Raw genomic sequence first — 23,066 nt, 5'->3', positions numbered from 1 at the left:
CAATTGAATCCTGGCGATTATGTAAAGCGGCTGAATTTTGCTCGAGAAATGGAGGCCATATTTGACCAAAATGAAAACATCATTTTGTTTACGACAGATGAAGCACATTTTCATTTGAATGGTACCGTTAATCAGCAGAACTATCGTTATTGGTCGGATGAAAATCCAAAATTAATGCATGAGAGACCATTACACAGTCCCAAGGTGACAGTTTGGTGTGCTGTGAGCAGTATATTTGTTATTGGTCCATACTTTTTTGAAGACGACAACGGGACCACTGTAACTGTAACCTCAGAACGTTATAGACAGATGTTCACTGAATTCTTCCTTCCTGAATTAAGAAGGAAACGTATTCCTATCCGGCAAGTATGATTTCAGCAGGACGGAGCGACACAGCAAGAAATTCAATGGAAGCAATTCGGGCTGTTTTTCGTGGTCGCATCATTTCTCGGTTTGGTGACATTGATTGGCCTCCTCGTTCTCCAGACCTGTCCATGTGCGACTACTTCTTGTGGGGTTTCCTGAAGTCACGTGTTTGCCAGCATAAACCACGTACACTTCAAGAACTAAAGGGAGCAATTCGTGAGGAAGTCGAACAAATTGGCAGGGCAATGTTAGAAAGAGTACAATCCAACTTCCGAGAGCGGCTTGTAAAGTGCATTGCTGAAAACGGCCGTCACCTGTCAGATATTGTTTTCAAACATTAATTTTCTAAAATTGTAAAATAATGTGGTTATTGTTCTGTAAATAAATGTTTTTTTATGCATAGGTAATGACATATTACTTTTTTGAAAACCGTTCATCCTTTCTGCCGCACCTTGTATATATATATATGCTAAATCATGCATTCTATGACAGACAAAGATATTAATTGCAACCGATAAAATATTCATACTATTACATAATATAATACATATTTAAAATATGTTTGTATGATCATAATTCTATGCTTAAATTTATCATAAGTTATGAATGTCGAAAAATGAGATAAATAATAGATTACAATAGTGTTAACAGTGGCAATTTCCTGAAAAATCATAGCGTGCAGTGTTTGCTGTTTTCTACAGTTGATATTCTCCAAGCCAGGTTGATAATATACCTTCAGTTGAGCAAAATATATATGACGGCTGAGGCATAAAAAATGTATACATTGGGCTTGTTGAGTTGAAACTTCCTATGATTCTCTCTGTAAAGTAGCTTATCTTCCGTTCTTACTAGTTGAATCTACATTATTTAGACAGTCCAATATGAAAATTCAGTAGCTTCTAAAGATGGAAGCCATGCAAACATACAAATTAAGGAAGAGTAAGCATGCATAAAAGGTAGGAAAATCATGAAAGTGTTTCACATTTAACCACAAAGTACCCTACCATATAAGATTAATTGAAACATGATTCATCATCTTCTATTATTTTTGTTAACATATCGATTTTTCACCTCCACTCACATCTTGACATTCATTACACAAGGTTGGCAGAAGCTTTTCTTCATGTCAATTAATGTTGATTGAAATTGATTTTGATTAGGGCACCAAAAGAATAGATCATGTTCTATTTGAAGCATTCAAATTAAATCTACTGAACATGATTTCTTATGACTTAGCATCCACAGATTCAGTTGGGTGAAGATATTTGAAAATTGTACCTGATTATCAATTTCATTGTTTTTATACCATTCTAGTTCATTGTGATCATTGAAGGGCTGAAGTGATGAGTTAGTTCAAGTGAATTCTAGTATACAAGTATATTGTGCTTATAATGGGCTCTTCTTTATTTTCTATCGATGTTTTGCTCCAGTAGAGAGAATTTAAAATGTTGGTTTACATTTTATAAGCTTCATAAATAATATAAATTAATGGTAATATAAATTTGATAAGTCCAGTATTAAATTAATCGATGTCAATGTTACTTGCACTGTTTGCAATTCATCACTATTCTCTCAAGAATTAGTTTTTTATGAATTTCATGATCTGAAAATTGAAATTCAAATGCTATTTGGATGACGTTCACATTCCACTGGTTTTTTTACAATAATTGTTACGTTGAAGAGTGAGGCAATTCAATCCATTTGAAAGTAAAAGGAAATCACAGTGTGATTTGAACAGTGGATAGTAACTTTGAAATTCAGTTGCTCAATTCATTTCGGCTTGATACTATCATTTGTAATCATAGTTGATCAGAAATATGTATTGTATATAATATTTATATTCCAGTTTGACCAATCTTCTATCACAGTCCCGCTTTCATTCATAAACATGATAATCTAAATACGTTGATTACCTTAAAGATGTAGCTTATCTTATGTCGAACAATGTACAATACAAACAATTTTCATTAAATTACTATTATGATGATCATTGGAATTTCTGCCTGTGAATGAGATAAGTCATTTTATGAGCCTTGAAATTCGTACCTGGAAAAAGTTGCATTATTACTAGAAATTTTGTTATTTTCACTATTTATTATAGGTACTGTACATTGATTTTTGTGATTATAGAGATCAACTACTTCATTCTGAATCAGGATAAGGATAAATAGGGAAATTCTGAGATGGGATAACATCCATAGTTACATAGCATCAATTTGAAAGCTCTGATAATAATGATTTGAACGGAACTGCGAATCTGGCTTGGTAATTGCCTCTTCATGTTCAGTGAGAATAGAAAGCTTCAGAGTAATTCGTTCTCACTATATGTGATGATATTGGTGATATTTGGTATCATTTGTTAATATTTGAACCGAATGTGTTACAAATTAATCTACTTTCAGCTTGAAAATTTTCAACTTATCAGGAGTACAGTGTTATCATATAGTATCTCAGGTAGGCCCACCCTTTTATTTTATTTTTTTGTTCACGTGATCTGATGATATTCTTTCCATTATCAAGTGTTTAAATTATTAAGAGTCATGAAACAAGATAAAACACAAGAAAAGCTATGAAAAGAAATTTTGAATCTTCATTTTTCACAAAATAAGGATAAGATGAAGGAGTCGGACACATAATATATAATCAAACTTCATTGAAAAACATCTATATCTGAAACTAGAGTTATCAAATTGTGTTACCTCTGACTCGTATGGAGAAGGCACACTTCAAATTAATATAATAAATTCTGTGAGCAAACAAGGAAATCCTGATTTTTATCATGAGCATGGTTAAATCAGGAAAATTGTAATATTTTTTTAGAATATTGAAAAGTGAGAATCTATATACAGCGCATGTCAAAACAATAGACAAAATTAATTGTTTCGAGCGCCATAGTGTAAATGAGATGAAATGTAGACAGCAGTATTATTCCGTTTACTATGGTGAAGGGAGTCAGCCGCGTTGGCTGTTTCCACTTCCACAGCGTCAATTTGAATCGCAAATACATAACAATATACATCAATGGATTCGCAATTAATGTGGCTACAATAATTATTCGTCACATTGTTCTTTAAAATTACTAGCTTTGAAGTTAATTGGAGAAAACAAAAAATCAATTCGAAAAACCCCTAAATTTTTACATTATATTATTTTATCAAGGAAACTGTTCGATTTATTGAGGAAATGAATCCGACTAATATTGTAGTCCTTAATTTAACGAATCGAATGACATATGATAGATTTTTTTCCGATTAATGGTTACAGAGATATTTGATTTCCAGTTTGCTGTTTACTATGGCTTACTGAGTCAGCCGCGACGTTCCGCGTCGACTGTTTCCCCTTCCACGGCGTCAAATCGAATAGCAAATACATAACAATATACATCAATGGATTTGCAATGAGAGTGGCTACATTAATTAATCGGCTCATTTTTCTTTAAAACTACTTGCTTTAAAGTTAATCAAAGAAAACAAAAAAATCAAATCGCAAGCCTCCTAAATTTTTACATATTTATTATTTTATCAAGAAAACTGTTGATTTTATTGGAAAAATGAATATAGCTAATATTGTAGTCCATAATGGAACGAATCGAATGGCATATATAAGATTTGTTTCCGATCAATGGGTACAGAGATAATTGATTTTCCGTGATTACCTGCATTTTTCAACTTTGAGGACGGCTAGGGGGGGGGAGCTCCAAGGGGATTTCTTGGGACTTTTGGGAAAATGACCCTCTGAGAGGGTTCTATCGATGGTAAAAGATTCAGCTTTTATTTAATTTTCGGATCGAAAAAACCTTTATTGACTGGGCTAATATTGGAGTTTTATTTCATTTCAATAAGAAGTGAAAGGTCTTTTTGAAAAAGTTGTACTAATTCCTCTTCATATTTGTATTATATCTATATTAGTTATTAACTGATTAATTTATTTATTACTGCCGATGAATAATTGATCCCTTCAATAATATTGTGATTTTCATAATAATTGCTGACATCGGGTATTACAAAAAACTTTGAAAATTTGAAATCAGAACTTTCCTATCACGATTGATGGCCAAGTTGCCCAAGCTGTAAAAATTGCTGAGTACAAATTGACGTCGCTCGACAGTGCTGTCGATAAGCACAAGTGTGCACTAAACTGAAGTTGGCTGCCAGCAGAGAGTCGCTCCACTCGTAGAAACGCAACTGGCTAGCGTCGCAAATGTGCATCAAGCCTTAAAGTCTAGAACTTAGCTGAATCTCGAGCTCGGAAACTAGATTCTAGAGTATTGGATGGCTCAAATACAAGAAGTTAACCTTCTAGCTCTGGAGCTTTTGGGTCTCTTCTGTATTACACCTAGTTTATTGGAGTGAGTGTCCCAAGCACCACCCCAAACCCCTTTTACAATACTGGAATATTAATACTGAATATCAATCATATGCCAAATAGACAATCATCAACATATTAATATGAGAAATACAGCTTAGCTTATGAAATTAAATAAGAAGACTGAGAGTTTTTTTAGAAAAAAAGATTCAAGACTAATAATTACTACAATATCAACTTCTCAACTACACAAAAAGTAGTCCATCAAATGTATGAATAATATGTTTCATTTCCCTACACAATATTCAATTTCATTCTACTCACCAACATATGTGCCTGGAGGCATTGTATCTGTCCTTTGACGACTTGATGGATTGACTGCAGGTGGTTCAGTTTCATGCCTCTTTCGTCCTTGTGGTAGTGATGAAAGCTGTTGTTGGTATGGTTGTTGTTGGTATGGTTGTTGCTGGTATGGTTGTTGTTGATATTGTTGTTGATACTGTGGTTGGTATTGTTGTTGGTACTGTGGTTGTGGTGGTGAAGTTTGTTGTGATGGTGATGATTGGTATTGTGTTCGTTGTGGTGAAGCCTGTTGTGGTGGTGAATCCCAAGGACGAGCTTTAGGCGTGCCAGGCTCTGAATGGCCAGTGTTATATGTATAGGTTGGTGGTGATGGGTATCTAACTCCATAGATATGGGCTGGTGGTGAATTGGGTTGAGATTGTCGTGATGATGAAGGTTGTTGTGATGATGAAGGTTGACCTGGTGATGAAGGTGAGGGTTGTCCTGGTGATGAAGGTTGTCCTGGTAATGAAGGTTGCTCAAGCCAAAAATATTGCTTTGGCGGTGCATCATCAGAACCCCAGAAGCTGGATGGAGAATCTGGTGAAGGTGAGCGAGTGTATCCTTCAATAACCTGCAATGAATTATATGGTATCAAATGATGGTTGGTGTCCAGATGTCACACTGGAAAATTATCAACTTCCAAAAGTAGGGTTTGAAATGATGGGTTGATGCTGACCACCTTACCAATTGTAGTTTTCATCATGGAATATGGGAAATATGAAGGGGAACCACAAGGATGTTATAGATCTATATTTCTGTTATCCATTGTTGCAATTTTATTTGAAAAGTTCATGAAGGTTCGAATGGTGTGCTTTTGAATTCATCCAATTTTTTCTCAAAGAGCCAGTTTGGCTACAGAGTAGGCTTGAACACTGAGCTGACTCTAAAAAAGTTCATTTCAGAAACTTGAAATAACATAAACAGAAAATATATGAAAATAATTTATGGGATGATCTTAGACATCTCGAAGGCATTCAACACTGTAAATTATGAGATTCGGTTGCGAAAACTGGAGCTGGCAGGCGTGCATGACTTGTCCATGCCAGGCCAGGCTTGTCCTTGTTCTATTCATATCTGCATGGACGTTCTCGAGCAGTGAAATTGGGCTCCAAAATGAGTACATTCTAGAAGATCCCCAGAGGTCAGTTTTGGGGCCGATTTTGTTTTTGATTCACATCAATCACCTCTACTCATGCCCATTCAAGGGAAAATTCACAGTATTTGCCAATGCGAGCTCCTATGAAGCTGAATGAGATGATGAGATATATTGAGACAATGTAACATGACTCGGATCTATTGTCTCTATGGTTTTGTTTCAATAAATCGAGTCTCAAAATCAAGGAGACTACAAATCTGAACTTTAGAATATCTTGTTATTTCATAGTTCTCAGCCCACTGGAATTCCACAGAGTTGGATTTATAAATATGGCAGCTGATATCCATTGTTGATGCCAGGTAATAAAACAATTTCAGGTGGTCAAATATCTTGGCCTATCGGTTGATGATAATCTGATGTGGAGAAGTCATGTTGATTCTATAGTGAGGTCAACGTTATTATGGTAGTGGAGACAGATAGGGAAACAATGTTGCTGATCCTCTGCCTGTCTTGTCAATGCCTTCTAGAGACGGTAGCTGATACAGGTTTATGATGTAGTATAAAGTGTTCATTCTCATTCGAAATAATCAATTATACAGTGAGGAATTATATTTTTCAATAATTTCATAATGCATGCTCATAATATTAAGATGGAATATTCTGTTAACTAATTATCAACTCTACATTGTAAAAAGACGATCTGGCAACAGAGCAAAGCGAGAAAGAGATAGTGCTATACGCTTTGTTGAATGATAGACAAGGATAGCAATATCATTATTGCTAAACAAACACTGTCATTATAACGTGGACCTCACTATATGGAAAATATTCTCGATGTCCACTATACAGATTTCATCATCATTTGATGAGATTGTGTCCAAGGTTTGTTTTGAAGAATATATTATATTTGCACGTTAGTAGAAGGATTGAAAAGCTCCGGACGCACTTATTACAATATAACCAATTTTGTACTTACAATGAAGAGAACGTTGAGAATTGCCAGGAGAAGCATCATCCTGCCACTGCAAAATAAATTGATCAACTCAATGACATCCTGAATAATGCATTAGTACAGAAAACATCTATCAACATCCATGTTCCAAATACAGAAAGCTCCGAGTTATTTCATTTTATCCAAAATTGTATTTTCTAAGAAAGAGGCGAAAGTGACATTTTCTTTCCAAAGACTTGATTTGGTGTTAATCTCAAAGAACAGGGAAAGGGACCGGAAATCTATTGTTTTTGGGGCACATGTAGAAAGCTAGAAGGTGAACTTTTTTTGAAGCTGTCCAATACTTATGCTGTAGTCTCTGTAAAATAAGTTGCGACTTAGCCCTCCATCTGACGATATTACAAGATTGCAAATTCGTGTAAAATGCAATTTTCTCGAATTTCCAATTCAACGTCAGAATTGGATATAGAATATCATCCCCGATATCCTAGTAGTAGTGCTGAGAATGTTTCAAGGTTGAAGGATTGGAAGGAAAGTTAACTTTTATGATAAAATAGGAAACAAAGCAAAGATTTGTTTTTCTTTTGAATATCACTTCTTTCACAATCATGGGGCATCGTAATGCATAACAATTCAATATCAAGTTAACGGGGAGAATGTCTCCTTTCTATTGGTGTCTGGACTTTTTTCTGGAAAACTTTCTATCCAACCTATAGTTATGTTTTAATTAATGATTATGCTCGTCAATGTCGAGATATTTGGAGCAGAAAACATGAAATTTTCGACTTGCTAGAAACTTTTTTGTTCCAAGAGATAAGTGGGTGGTTAAAGCAAGAAATTTTCTCAGAAATGATTGAAATTAATTTTCCAATTGTCAAAAATACTCAGAAGAACGTATTTTGGCTTCTTAGGAGTTTCAAAGTCAAGGATAGCGACTGGATGGTGTCCCACCATATGCTATCAATAACTGGAATCAATAAAAAAAAGGTTGTGTGGCGCACTCACGCAACTTTCCTTGCCATTGTGAAAATTGATCACCTGACGCTATAGTGTTAACGCGGATCTCAAGTCTACTATTCTAAGATCTGAGCCAGTTGGTGACAGGACAATAACACTGGAGACACACGAGGTCTGCTATCTCTTCATAGTGAATGATTTATTAGAATCAACAGTTGCCAACAGTTTGCAATATTCGATCACATTTTCTCGAATTTCGAGCTTATTTCCATTCTTAGGTGAAAATGTTAGGAAACATTAATTGTAGAGATTTTTATGCTCAATCCTTTCCACTTGAAATTCTTTGTTCAAATTGTATCTGAAGACTGATAATTGGGAATCTAAAATCGAACTTTGGATAGATGGGGCGAAGCTCCTGAAATTTTTACAAGTATGGGACTTGTGGCAATGATAGAGCATATCAATTACTATTTTAGATATAAATTTGATCGAAATCGTTGGAGCTGTTTTCGAGAAAATCGCGAAAAACCCTGTTTTTGACAACATCTTAACCATTTTAGCCGCCATCTTGAATTACATTCGATTGAAATTGTTAGTGTCGAATACTCATAGTGTGAGGACCTTAAGTTCCAAATTTCAAGTCATTCCGTTGATTGGGAGACGAGATATCATGTACACTGCATACCATGAAGTAACTCCTAACTTTAAAATTCCTTGGAGACCAAAATATGACCTTCCGACTACTTTTGACAATTGGAAAGATAATTCCAATTATTTCTGTAGAAACTTTCTTGCTTCACCACCTACTTATCTTCAAAAACAAGAAAGTTTCTAGCATGTCGAGAATTTCTTCTTTCTGCTCGAAATGTCTCGACATTGACAAACAAAATCATCAATAATTCATAACTAACAATAGGTCGGATAGAAATAATCCAGACATTAATAGAAAGGAGACATTCTCCCCATAGAAATGATACAAAATTATTAAGCATTACGACGCCCCATGATTCTGGGGGAAGTGGTATTCAAAACAAAAACAAAACTTTGGGATGTTTTCAATTCTATCATAAAAGTTAAATTTCCTCTGTAAAAATGCATTTTAGCACACATCAAAAATGTTTAAAAGAATAGTAAGGGTTGAGCCAAATGTGGCGACCAGGTGCTTTTCTAAAATTAAAAAATTGTAGATTTCTGATATTTGTCATAACACGTGTTCTGAGTGTATTGTATTGTAAGAGGATGGACGCTCGAGAGCTAGTATAATAAAAAGAACCGTTTCTCGAAACTATTGATAATGCATTTGAATTCCTAGTCGGACGACAGTGGTAATCATTCTTTTCAAAATAGTTTGAAACAAAATAATTTTTTCCTAGAAAATTAACAATATTCTTAATGCTATTCACAGACACGCTTACAATAGAAACCCAGTGGCGGCTCGTGCTAATACCAATGGGAGGCTCACATTTAACATAATCAACAAGATCTAGATTATTTGTCAAACCACATCTTTCAATCGAAATAGTTCGTTGCACGTAGTAGAATGTGATTTTATATTCCTAGAAGAGTACTAGGCCTATCTTATGTAGGTTAATGAATTCATTTATTCTTCCAATTTATACATTACACATAATCAGAAATTATTAATAGTAGGTACAGTAAAGTTGATATATCACAACAACAATCTTGCACATTATAAAAGTAAATAATTTTAAGGACAAGGATTTCGTTTCCTTTTGAGCTTTTTAGAGATACATTTCGATAACATTTAACATGCACATTTTTTGTGCAATTTGACATAAATAATATATTTTTGGTTGCATTTTTGTTTATACTTTATATTGAATTATAGATTACAATAATTATTTATAACGATATTAATATGATTTAATACAATTTGCTCTGTGATCTCGCACACATTGGCTGGTGTGAAGGAGAACTATCGAGCAGGCTTTGGTTCTAAATTAATTCTTTATCGATTCCACATTTTTGAGGTTATTTCTATGCATTTATTTGAAATAAATCTTGTTTATTTTCTTCCTTCCTATTCACTACTAACTCCATCTTATTTCTAATTTACAAATATTTTCTGGTGATGATTTCTTGATCCATTCCGAGCTGCTTTGTATAAACACACTTTTTTATGTATTTGAACACTACATGCAGTCGATTATTAAGTAAATATTAAAAACTTTCACTTACTGACTGGAGTACTTTCAATCGTCTGGCGATTATATTCAACAGTGTAGACCGGAAATGTTTTGATGGTTAGGAAGATTTGTGGTGTTTATTATGTGATTAAAAAGTTTGTTGGATTTGAAATTCAGCTGTTCATTTAGTATGTTGTTACTGTCTAGGATGATGGCTTTATAAATTTCAAACTGTTCTGTTGTATTTAATTCATGTCCATTTCTTTTTACTTTCAATATTGTAAGGTTGGTATCTATATTTGTGTAGGTGTGCCCGGTTTCATTTAAATGTGTTGCAAAAGCTGATTCTGTTTTGGTTTTAAGTGCGTTGATATGTTCTTTAAATCTAAGTTTGAATGATCGTCCACTTCTGCCAATATAGAATTTTTCACAATCGCTACATTTTATCTTATATACCCCAGGGAGGTTGTGTTTGTCTGTGTTGTCAGTGGTTTTGGGGGTGAGGGTGGTCATCAGCTTATTTTTGGTTTTGAAAGCCACCTTGTAGCCTGATTTTTTAAAAATCCTGGCAATTTTATTAAATTGACTATTGATATATGTTGGTGCTATGAAGTGTTTTCTCTCATTTGTTGGATTGGTTTATTGCTTATATGATTTTGCTTTTGTTTTTTTGTTCAGTTTATCTATTATGTTTGGGTCATATCCATTACTCTGTGCTAGGTATTTTATTGTGTTGAGCTCATTTTTGTAGTTTTCTGGTGATAAGGGTATTTTGTTGAGTCTATAGAGCATGGATCTGAATGCTGCATGTTTGTGCTGCTGTGTTGGGTGGTTGGAGGAGTTGTGGATTAGTGTGTCTGTTGTGGTTGGTTTCCTGTAAATGTTAAAGCTGAGTTTTTGGTCTGGATTTCTTGTGATTGATAGGTCGAGGGAGTTTATAGAGTTGTTTTGCTCATATTCAGAAGTGAATTGTATTTTGTTGTTGAACTTGTTGATGTGTTTACGGAGAACTTCACGTTGTCTCTGGTTTCCCTTGGAGAGAATAAAGACATCATCTACATATCTATACCAGAAAACTATCTTCTTTGATATTTCACTATTGAGTATATGTTTGTTTTCAAAGTTTTGAATGTATATTTCTGCAAGTAAGCTACTAATTGGTGACCCCATGGGTAAACCTTCATCTTGAAGATAGAACTTATTGTCATAGGTGAAATAGTTTTGTTTGGTTATTGTCTGTAGGATTTCAATAATTTCATCAGTTTTTCCTACTGGTAAGTTACTTTTTGTAAGGAGGTCTCTGATTATGGATATAGTTTCATTGATTGGAATGTTGGTGTACATGTTTGTTATATCAAAGGATGCTAGGGTTGAGTTGAACGGAATGTGAGTGTCTTTCAGTTTTGAGATAAGCTCATCACTGTTTTTGAGGTGTGTATTGTTGTTTAGATCAATTACTTTTCTAAGTGTATGGTCTAGGTGTTTTGCAAGTTTGTAGGCTGGTGCTTCGCGGTAGTTTACTATGGGTTGGATGGGAATGTTGGGTTTGTGTAATTTTGGGAGTGTTTGTAGGGTCGGTGCTGATGGGTGGATTTATTTGAGTGTTCTTTTTTCTGTTGCTGATATTATATGTTTTGCATTGTTGATTGTTTTCTTCATGGTTACGTGGTATTCATTTGTTGGGTCTGATTTGAGTTGTTTTATGTTGTTTTTAGTAATGAAATCCATGGTTTTTTGGTCAAGGTCTTTTTTGTTTATGATTACGGTGATTTCTTAATTCTCTTCAAGGGAAACCAGACACAATGTGAAGTTCTCCGTAAACACATCAACAAGTTCAACAACAAAATACAATTCACTTCTGAATATGAGCAAAACAACTCTATAAACTTCCTCGACCTATCAATCACAAAAAAACCAGACCAAAAACTCAGCTTCAACATTTACAGGAAACTAACCACAACAGACACACTAATCCACAACTCCTCCAACCACCCAACACAGCAGCACAAACATGCAGCATTCAGATCCATGCTCTATAGACTCTATAGATTTAAAGAACATATCAATGCACTTAAAACCAAAACAGAATCAGCTTTTGCAACATATTTAAATGGAACCGGGAACACCTACACAAATATAGATACCAACCTTACAATATTGGAAGTAAAAAGAAATGGACATGAATTAAATACAACAGAACAGTTTGAAATTTATAAAGCCACCATCCTAGACAGTAACAACATACTAAATGAACATCTAAATTTCAAATCCAATAAACTTTTTAATCACATAATAAACACCACAAATCTTCCTAACCATCAAAACATTTCCGGTCTACACTGTTGAAAATGATCGCCAGACAATTGAAAGTACTCCAGTCAGTAAGTAAAAGTTTTTAATATTTACTTAATATTCGACTGCATGTCGTGTTCAAATACATAAAATATTTTCTGTTGATAATATATATATTTCGTTTTTTGTTTTTCAGTTGTGCGGATGGTACAAGGCGGTTGGTTCTGTGATGACTGTAGCATGAGGTAGATGGCTCGATCAGGATGGTAATTTTTAAAGTTATTTTCAGTTTTATTTTCTTGACTTTAAGTTGATAGTAATTTCTTCATTTGATGTGGATTGTTGATATTTTCTTATTAATTGAGATGTGGCGAAGTTAGGTTATGTTGATGATTAGGCTGCAGTGGAAAGGTGCCAGCCCATAAATATGTGATTCAATGGGTAGGCTGTGATTATGAAAAGTTTGATAATTTATGTAATTCACAAATGTGGTTTCCAGTTAATTCAAAATTATTTCTTCCTCAAGCCCCCATCTAGATTTGATTTTGGTATTATTCAAGGTCTAATTCCAATTTTCAGCTATCCATTTTATCAAACTTTGCTTAAAACGAACATGTCTGTGGTGTAGATCAGTTCTTTCGAATGCATTCCCTCTTTGTCGGCCGGTGACATGCAGTTTGATATTCTTAAACCGGACATGCCGGTGGTTGTAGGTCCTTCTTGATGGTTTTCTTCTCTCTTGCATGCTGGTAGGAAGCTTGATGTAAGATTTTAGCCTAATATGATGGCGGTGTGAATGGATCCTTCCAGATATTCTTCTTCTTTCTTGAATTGTTTTGCTGCTTGTGTGTGGTTTTGACTTTCTGCGGAGTTTAATTGTTCTAATGTTGTTTTCTGATTGATTTTGATGAATATGGATTTGATGTGTTGCAGGTGATTTCTTTGGTGGATCGGTAATGCGGGCGGTCGGCGGTCAAGGCTGCTCTTCAACTCGGTGAGCAATGTCCTTGGACTCCTGGTGTTCTGCGTGTGGTGGTTCGGGCTGCCCCTCTATGCCATGGATGGCGTCCTCGGGCTCCTCCTGGCATCCGGTGTGGTGCGGGACAACTCCAAGCTGGCTATCCTGGGTAGGTTGGTCCTCCATATATGTGCCATGTTCGCTTGCTTGTTTGATGACTTCCTCCTTCAGTGTATCCATCCCTACACGTACATGTTTTCCTCATATTGTTTATTGCTTCCAGGAGGACGTTCATATCTAGCACGGAAATGGGTGTATGGTCTTCGGTCGGCAGAGGGGATTCTGGGGCATAAGGCACGGGCGTCTGGACTTCTGGAACGGTGGTACATGGGCGTTTCTCCCGTGCGAACTCCTCTGTCCTTGAAGTCGCCGATGTGGTCTCCAGGATGCTGTGTGGTTCTTCCATGATTTATTGGATGGTATAACGATGCAAGTGTAGTGAAATGACCGCAAATATGTGAGGTTATGTGAATAATTACAAATGAATGATGATCAAACATTGAAATAGATAGTGTAAAAAATTCGTTCAATGAAGGAATACAAAAGTGTGATTCAATAATATGTGTGATAAAAATGTGGATCAAATTAGCAATATCATAACCATAAAACGGTGATAACATGCAAAAATAATGGATATTCAATAATGCAGGTATGCTTATTATAATTTATTATTCTTATTATTGTAAATATTTTGATCTTATAAGTTCCTGCCGTAATTATATTTAGGGCTAGTATTTCTCACAATTTTTTTTATAAAAAGCAATGATGCTCTGCTTGAATTACTCCACAATATATCCATGACTTAATATTACTTCCCTCTTTATGCCTTACAAAGGTTTGAAAATGCAGTAAATGAATTTGATCCTCCTTTTCGTAACTTTTTTATAAATTGCTTCGATATAGACCTAATGCTCTTAAAATGATATGACCTTTTCTTATACCTATGACTTATAATATGAGCAATTTCCAAATGACAACAGTAGTGAAATTCTGAGTTCGATTCCTTCTTCAGAAAATTCATCAATCGATAAATCTCTTCTTGTTCAAAAATTGTGTATGGCACGTCTTGCTATTTCATATCTCAGTGAACAGTTGATATTAAATTTGAAGAAATTCACAATCATGAATTCTTCAAAAAAATTTTCCGTTGTCAGCGCTGTAGTATACTGAACAACTATATAATCCTTGCAGTCGATTATCCACCTCATCAATGCCCAACACTTTGGGCGCCAAATTGTGTAGTGCTCTTCCTGGGGGAGTTACTATCGCCTCCAAGGATAGGACCACACATGTATAATGAATCTTGCACTGAGTCACCAGTATTGAGGTTAGAAATTTTGAAGATGCGTGCATGGCAGCTGAGTGGAATACCAGACTGATTGAGTCACTACAAGATTCGATACAATCATCTGAATCGCAGGAGGCATAAACACTCGCTCACTCTTGATTCTTCTTATGACAGATTGTATGATGATAAAAATTTTTGAAAGTAGTGTAGCAGTTGCTAAACACTGAATACGGATATCTTGAAACTATTACCTGTGATGGAACAGCATACAAAATCATACAGGTCGAGCAAAAATCCCAATGTAGATAATTTACGGGACTGCGTCTCTAATAAGTTCTGAAGGATTAAAATAGGGTACTAGGACCAGATATCGTTCAGAATATACTTTGAGAACAGAGTCTTGTCGGGCTTTATGCTCTATTGTAGGAAACTATATGATCTCCAGCTGCATCTGCTATACAGTCAACGAATTTGCTCCTAAGTCGAAGTTGGTAACAGATAGAAGCTGATATATGAGCAGGTAAGGACAGAGAATAGGTAATCTCGATCTGACCCCACACACTACATCCACTTAGATCTGTTCCAATATCCAGCTTGATTCAATTATTTCAATGATCATACTTGATCGGTTCTTGATAATATGGAACTTGTCAGACACAATGATTGACAGGCTTAAGAAATAATCGAACTCAGAAGACGAATTAACAAAATTGAAATATAATATGATAAAATATATGGTTCGACAGTGCAGATGTAAAGCTTGAATTACAGATTGAGAATAGTTTAACATTAACAAAATAATTAGAAAATTTCTTGTGCTCGCATGACACCATGCATGATTCAACAGAATTTTATAATTGATAAATTTAACAGTTTTTTGAAAAATACTGAAATAAATTATAAAAGATTTCAAAAATTGCTCGGGTTGTGGTTCTGGCAGCAGAGGATAGTTAATCAACTACAAGTTCTTATAAATTCTATATCAGATAAAATCTAGGATCTTAATAATTTTATTATAAGTGCTTGTCGGCGTGGCTATTACTTTAACAAAGAAAAATTTTATATTTTCTGCACTGTATTTTCTTTCGAAGTGTAGATTGGGACCCCAAAATAGAAAACTCACGTGAATCCTCTTGGCGGTCGTGGTTCCTTTAGATCAAATTTGTTTGATCGGTGGCCGGTCCAGGTTTTGGTCTCAGCACGTGTGGAATATTAATTAAATATCTCCTTCACCAAAATAATTAGGGAATAATTAAATTAGAATTTCTCGAATTATCGATTGATGAAATAGATTTACAAATAATAGATAAATTAGCCTAAAATATTGGCTCACAGATAAAATATATAAAAATCGAACAAATTTTCACTAATAGGTCTTTGGTAACTTTCAACAAGGTCTTAACGGTGAGGATTCTAAAAGGGAAGTGACTTGTCTTCTCCTAAGCCTTTGGCTAGAACCTTTTCTCTGAGAATCTCTGTGTAATTAATTTGCATGAAAATTCTCCATTGGTAGAATGATTATGACGTAGGCATGACATCAGTGGCAAGCAGTAAAATATAATTCTTTTGATTACAATAATAACTTAATTTGTATAATTTTTTAAACTGCTTAATTCTCTAGATACAGTTCCTCTATACAGTGTACATGCACTAGCATATATGATAAGGCAGGTTTGCTGTCTGATAACAGATTAACATACAGTGTTTTCAAACGATCATCTCTTTTGGTGCTATTTCTATGACATATGATTGGCTTTGACTTGCCAAAGAGATTCATTCACCATGTGACTCAGTTGAATCAATAATTTATAATTTAATATTTCTATACAATTCCTATTATATTCGAAACTGTTATAATTAATTTTGCTGCTCTTATCAGTAATACAATATTCATGCTATGACCTAGTTCGTTACAATAACATTTGACATTTTAATGTAATTTCGTGAATAATAAATAGATTTTAACAATAATACATACATTTTATTTTTTTATTTGAAATTCTTCGTCCTTTATCAATAGTTCTTAATAGAAATAATATTATAGCTTGCATGAAAACCTGGCATGACATTTTATAATATATTGAGTCAGTCAGCTGTGTCTGAGCTGCTACAAAAACATCTGATCAATAGTAAACAAAAGTGTAACCTCCAAAAGTTCAATGAGCAATCCATAAATGACCTGCACTCAATTTGCAAAATAATTATAATTTTATTAAATAATTCTCTGGGAAAAAAATGTGTAGTACAGAATGGTACTCTTATCTTATACTCAGCTGTTGATAAGGAAGCCTTATCGCTCGGGTGCTAACTATTCGTTTAACAGATCTTTCATTCTATAAGGGTAATTACAATTTTTCTAGTTAATTCTCTCCTTTCATGAGATTTACTCAAAAGATTCATCACAGCCTATATTATCATTCAAAGTACTACTAGGAGAAATAGGCAACATTCAGTACCTTTTTTCACTTTATAATATTATTGTTGGGATATTTAAACTTTGAATAAAAAACCTCCAGTAGAAAACCTTTGAAGCCATTCATCTTTTCAAATGTTGCCGAATTAAAACTATTCATTCCTTCCACGAATATCAAATATCTATTCATTCCTTCTCTTAGTATCAAATGAGAGTTCCCTATCTTCGAACCAGTATGCCCTCACATCATCGAGCATTCTGAAAGATCTAGGAGTTCAAAAGTGATGAATTTGTAAAAAATTGAAGATGAATATTGGATTGAATATTGTATAAATCGTAGGAGATGTCGATGGGACTTTAAAGTTATGTACATTTTTTAGAAAAAGACTTACAAAATTGCTCGAGATAAAATGTTTATGACCGTAACACACAACTATCACCTGCTTTAAGTATGTGATGGATATGTGAACATCATTTTTTCCCTGAGTTAAGAGTGCACTCCTGAAGGAGTTGAACCGAAGATGACAGAAGATGTTGAACCGGCAAGATGTTCTACTGATTCTATGTAGGCCTAATATACAGTAGGCTACACAGACAAGATATCAAGAATTTTGAGAGAAATAATATTAGGCCCACACTCTAATTAATGTTTTCACGTTTTTAACTCCTTATTCAATGATCGATTTATCAAATTCATTAGCATTGAGTAATTGAATTACAAAAGAGCCAGGGAAAGCATGTTAATTTTCAATAAGAGAGCAACAGGTATTCGATGTGCAGGCTCTTACAAAATCGATCATTTTGAAAGATCCAGCCGTCCAAAAGTATTGAATTTCTAAAAAAAATTAAGATAAATATTGTATAAATCGTAGGGAATGTCGATGAGACTTAAAAGTTATGTACTTTATGAGAAAGAGACTTACAAAGTTTCTCAATTTGACATTGAAAAGATAGGAAGAATCGACTTTTAGAGCACCAATGACGTCACATCGACCAGCTGGTTTGGATTTGTCACTGCGCATCTTTTCGTGGCCACTATCTTGTATTCTAGGTACATTGATTATAACCGTTGAATACAATATTTCAACTATGACCACTCCTTTGACGAATTGAAAACTTATGAATTGCTGATGGTACTCCCATACAGTAACAGTCAGGGCTGTATTCAAATACCGTTGGATAACATCTTTCCAATATTGTTTCATTCATCTAGAAGTATATAATCAGTCATATTATGCAAGTTCCGACTCGGCAAAATAATTCATTGTTTTTTTTTCTTTCTTAATTAAAAATATGATGGTGCCCCAAACAGGACTTTTAGTCCTCGGGGTACTTAAAATTATTTATTCTTCTTTTGATGTAAATAAATTATTGTGATTTCTTTGTACAACGTGTAATTGTATTATTTTTATTATCTTTATTTTTTATAATTTGCAAGATTGTTGTTGTGATATATCTACTGTACTACCGTATTCATAATTTCTGATTATTGTGTTATGTATTAATTGGAAGAATAAATGAATTTATTATATTATTATTATTAATGTCAGTGGAGAAAGATAGGAGAACAACGATGCCGAACCTCCGTCTTGTCAATGCCTTCTATAGACGGTAGCTTATACAGGTCTATTGATGTAATATTAACTGTTCATTCTTGTAAAAATATTATAATCAATTATATTTTATTGAGCAAGGAATTATACTTTTCATAATGAATTTCCATGAAAGATGAAATATTTGCTCGATTTCTCATTCTACATTGTTAGAAGACGATCTGACAACAGAGCAAAGCGAGAAAGAGATAGCGCTATCCGCTTTGTTGAATGATAGGCAAGGATAGCAATACAGTTATTGCTAATTGACACTGCCATTATAACGTGAACCTCACTATAGGGTGTTCGGAGTTTTCTCATATCATACAAATTTATATTTATTTTTGCTACTTTCAATTCAACTAATATTATGATATAACCACCCCATATGTGATGTTGAGATATCTCTAAATTCTAAAGAGCGAGTTCAATTCATGGGACTTATTCGATAAACAACAAGCTTTTTATTCCCATTAAACTTTCAAATTTTATTCATTAGATCTTGAAATTTTAAACAAAACATATAATCTGTATCAACTTATTGCACATTCTATAGACTAACTCAAGATTCTGCTAATTTTTCAACAGAAAAATAAATTTCACACGATAAAAATTAACACAGAAAATTCAACTGTCCTAATTCTACACTTTTCAAATAAACCAAATCAATAAACCTATTTTTTGGACATTTTATCAATTTATTAAAATTTGGCAGTGGAATAGATTTGGGCCAAGCCTGTTGTTCCTTCCTAATCATATTTATATGATTTGTAATTCTGTCCACGAATGAAAAAAAATAAATAAATTTATCGTATTACAATAAATTATATTCATGACTTGCAGGTAACCAGAGTCCGCAAGGGACTATTTTTAAACTCGAAGTAATGAAATCTTGAAGAGTTGAAAATAGGCCTATAACCATCCCAGGTTAGTCGAGAATCTATATAAGCAAAATTTCAAGTTAATCAGTACAGTAGTTTAGACGTGATGATGTGTCAAACATAATTTTCCTATCTCGTACGTATATCTAGTTGCGTTTCTATAAGAGAGTTCCCTCCTCTATTATAGTATAGATTGTATTATTTTTCATGTCTTTGCTCCTTAGCGATTTCATTAAAATAACTACTGTTTATTTATCGGAAATGATCTTTAATCAAGTAGAATAAACTGATTTTGTATAATATTGCAGTCTGTTCTGTCTAGTTTTAAGGCTATGCAAATGCTAAATAAAAAAAATTCTCATGGTGATATTTTTCAAAGTTTTTCGATTGGTATACTATCAAGCTATCAAAATGAAAAAGTATTCTGGGGGAATTATTCTCCGATCATTACTTTTTACTTTCCTTGCCCTATTACCATAGGTAAGGAAAGTATTGCTTTCCGGAAAAAATTAAGGTACCCCAATTTCTAAATTTCTATACGTTTCAAGCTCCCCTGAGTCCAAAAAAGTGGTTTTAGGGTATTGGTCTGTATGTATGTGTGTGTGCGTGTGTGTGTGTGTGTGTGTGTGTGTGTGTGTGTGTGTGTGTGTGTGTGTGTGTGTGTGTGTGTTGTGTGTGTGTGTGTGTGTGTGTGTGTGTGTGTGTGTGGTGTGTGTGTGTGTGTGTGTGTGTGTGTGTGTGTGTGTGTGTGTGCGTCTGTGTACTCGATATCTCATCTCCCAATCAACGGAATGACTTGAAATTTGGAACTTAAGGTCCTTCCCCTATAAGGATCCGACACGAACAATTTCGAACAAACCCAATTCAAGATGGCGGCTAAAATGGCGAAAATGTTGTCAAAAACAGGGTTTTTCGCGATTTTCTCGAAAACGGCTCCAACGATTTTGATCAAATTTATTCCTAAAATAGTCATCAAAAAGCTCTATCAACTGCCACAAGTGACATTTCTGTAGAAATTTCAGGAGCTCCGACCCATTTATGCAAAGTTTGATTTGAGATTCCCAATTATCAGGCTTCAGATACAATTAAAACAAAGAAATTCAAGAGGAAAAGATTGAGCATGAAAATCTCTACAATTAATGTTCAGTAACATTTTCACCAAAAATTGGAAATAAACTCGAAATTCGATAAAATGTTATTATTCCAATTGCAAACTGTTGATTCTATTGAATCATTCACTAAGGAGAGATAGCAGACATCGTGTGTCTCCAGCGTTATTGTCCTGTAAGCAGCTGGGATTATCATTTTTGAATAGTAGGCTTGAGATGCGCGAGAACACTAGCGTCAGGTGATCAATTTTCATAACGGCAAGGAAAGTTGTGTGAGTGCGCCACACCAGATTTTTGAAATATGAGCGCATAAAGTTTAAATTTGTGGGACAGATCATTTCAAATCCAGTAAGAAATAAATTCATGATACTCTGTGGGCCGGTTTCCGAGCTCGGAATTCAGCTACGTTCTAGACTTCAAACAGCTAGAGTTAGAAAATTGGCTTACCGGAACGGGGCATAGTTGTAGTCAACGTCCAAATTAAATTTTGAAAAACTAGAAAAATGAACACAAGATAAAATTTTATCTAGTAATGTTTCATTTCGTCAAGGAAAAACATTTCCAAGTATAAAAATGAGAAAATAAAGATTATCATAAACATTATGACTACCCTCAGTTTTGGAAAGTCAATTTCGTGACTCCAGCTGATTAGAACTCAGCTAAATCTCGAGCTCGGAGAACCTGCCTTTAGAGTATATAATGGATTATTTATCTCTCACCGAATTTGAAATGATCTGTCCCAGAAATATTTAAACTTTATGCGATTTCTTTCCACTTCATTTTCGATTTTTAATTCACGATATACGATATTGTTGATTGAATGGAGCAAAACATTCCTGGAAATATCAATTCTTGAGAAAATTACTCAATTTACTAAAAATGACCAAATATAACAACTTTCAATTAAGACAAAATTGTACTATAATAATGCTTCAAAATGGCACCTGCCCAAAAACTATGGGCTTAGCAGGACCCAACACTACTAATTTCTCCAATAAATGAATAATAAAAAAATCTCCAATAAATAATAATAATAGTATATTGATTGATTGATAGACACAGCATTTCATGAAATAAATTACAATAATAATTGAGTCATTAATTATTCATCAGAGTAATGGCGGAATATGAAAATAATAACATTTTCAGGTTGAAATGATAGAGATGTGGGACTTACCCTAATTCTGCAGCTTCACTATAGACCACTGACAACTCACTCAAGCTACACTGAACGCTTCAAACATTAATAGAGTAAACGTCAATGTCAACGTCATTGGCGATGTCAAGCCATCTTCTTCTCTCTCTCCTTCTTCTTCATCTTCTGTACTACCTTCTTTTTCTCTTTTTGATATTGTTGAACTTTGATGGACTTCTTCTCTCCCTTCTTCTCTTTTTTATCATCTGTTCTGTTTTTCCCCATATTTTAGGATCTATTTTTCTCAATTTTCTGACTCTAGTCTAGAACTTAGCTAAATCGCGAGCTTGGAACCCGGCCCTTAATGAGAGAGTCTACTGTCTAGTGTTCTCCCAAAAAATTCTAATATATCCCTTCTCCTTCTTCCTCCTCATATTCCCCTTCTCTTCCTGTATTCCTCTACATTTTCTACCCCCTTTGCCTTTTCTTTTCTTCTCCTTTTGTCTTCTACCTCTTTCCTCCATCTCATTTTCTTCTTCTGTTCTCATTCTTCTGATTCTTCTCCTCATTCTTCTGAGCTCCTGATCCTTCTTCTTTCTCTTCCACTCCTCCTTCTCCTCACCCTTCTTCTTCTGTCTTCATTATCATCTTCTCCTCATCTTCCCCTTCTCCTACTGTATTTCTCTCATATGTTAAATATTTCTTCTTCCTCTTCTTCTGCCGTTTCTTTCTCATTCTCTTCTTCTTTGTCTTCGTCTTCAAGTACGTCAAGGCGAATTAATATTCAAACACCTGCACATGATAACTTACAAGAGTCAACTTCAACAGTGAAACTAAATGGTGAGGCTCTCATTTTAATACTTCAGTGGGAAAAATAAGACAACGGCGTTGTCGATTCTCTACTGTTCTGATGGATTCCCCAGCTAGTCGCACACAGCACGGTATATCTGTTTGGTATCAGATACGTATCCTTGAACCTTCGATGCATATTAGAAACATACGGATACACATCTGATATCAGTTATGCTTCAGATAGGTAGAAGTACCCGTTTTTGTAGAATGGTCCCATTTGAACGGTGACCGGAACTTTGGGACCAGGTATTTTGCAACCAACTGGGAGAACATGTAAAACCGAAGAGCAAGGAAAGTTATTTCTAATCTTATTATGTT

General features: G+C 34.4%; 1 protein-coding gene across 1 annotated transcript in view; it reads right to left on the bottom strand.

Moving 5' to 3' along the window:
- LOC111054874 (activating signal cointegrator 1 complex subunit 2 homolog) overlaps window positions 1-21,988 on the bottom strand; it is a 146,846-nt gene extending 124,858 nt beyond the window's left edge. The window contains exons 1-3 of the mRNA XM_039440779.1: window positions 21,939-21,988; window positions 7,089-7,134; window positions 4,996-5,587 (exon numbers count right to left, since the gene is read on the bottom strand). Coding sequence (XP_039296713.1) covers window positions 4,996-5,587; window positions 7,089-7,127 — 631 coding nt within the window. The 5' untranslated portion in view covers window positions 7,128-7,134; window positions 21,939-21,988. The remainder of the gene's footprint in view (window positions 1-4,995; window positions 5,588-7,088; window positions 7,135-21,938) is intronic.
- Between the last annotated feature and the right edge of the window lie 1,078 nt (window positions 21,989-23,066).

The sequence above is a fragment of the Nilaparvata lugens genome, chromosome 14 (assembly GCF_014356525.2).
Source record: "Nilaparvata lugens isolate BPH chromosome 14, ASM1435652v1, whole genome shotgun sequence".
NCBI lineage: Eukaryota > Metazoa > Arthropoda > Insecta > Hemiptera > Delphacidae > Nilaparvata > Nilaparvata lugens.
Note: the sequence above shows the minus strand (reverse complement) of the source record. Positions and strands in the feature narration are given on the sequence as shown.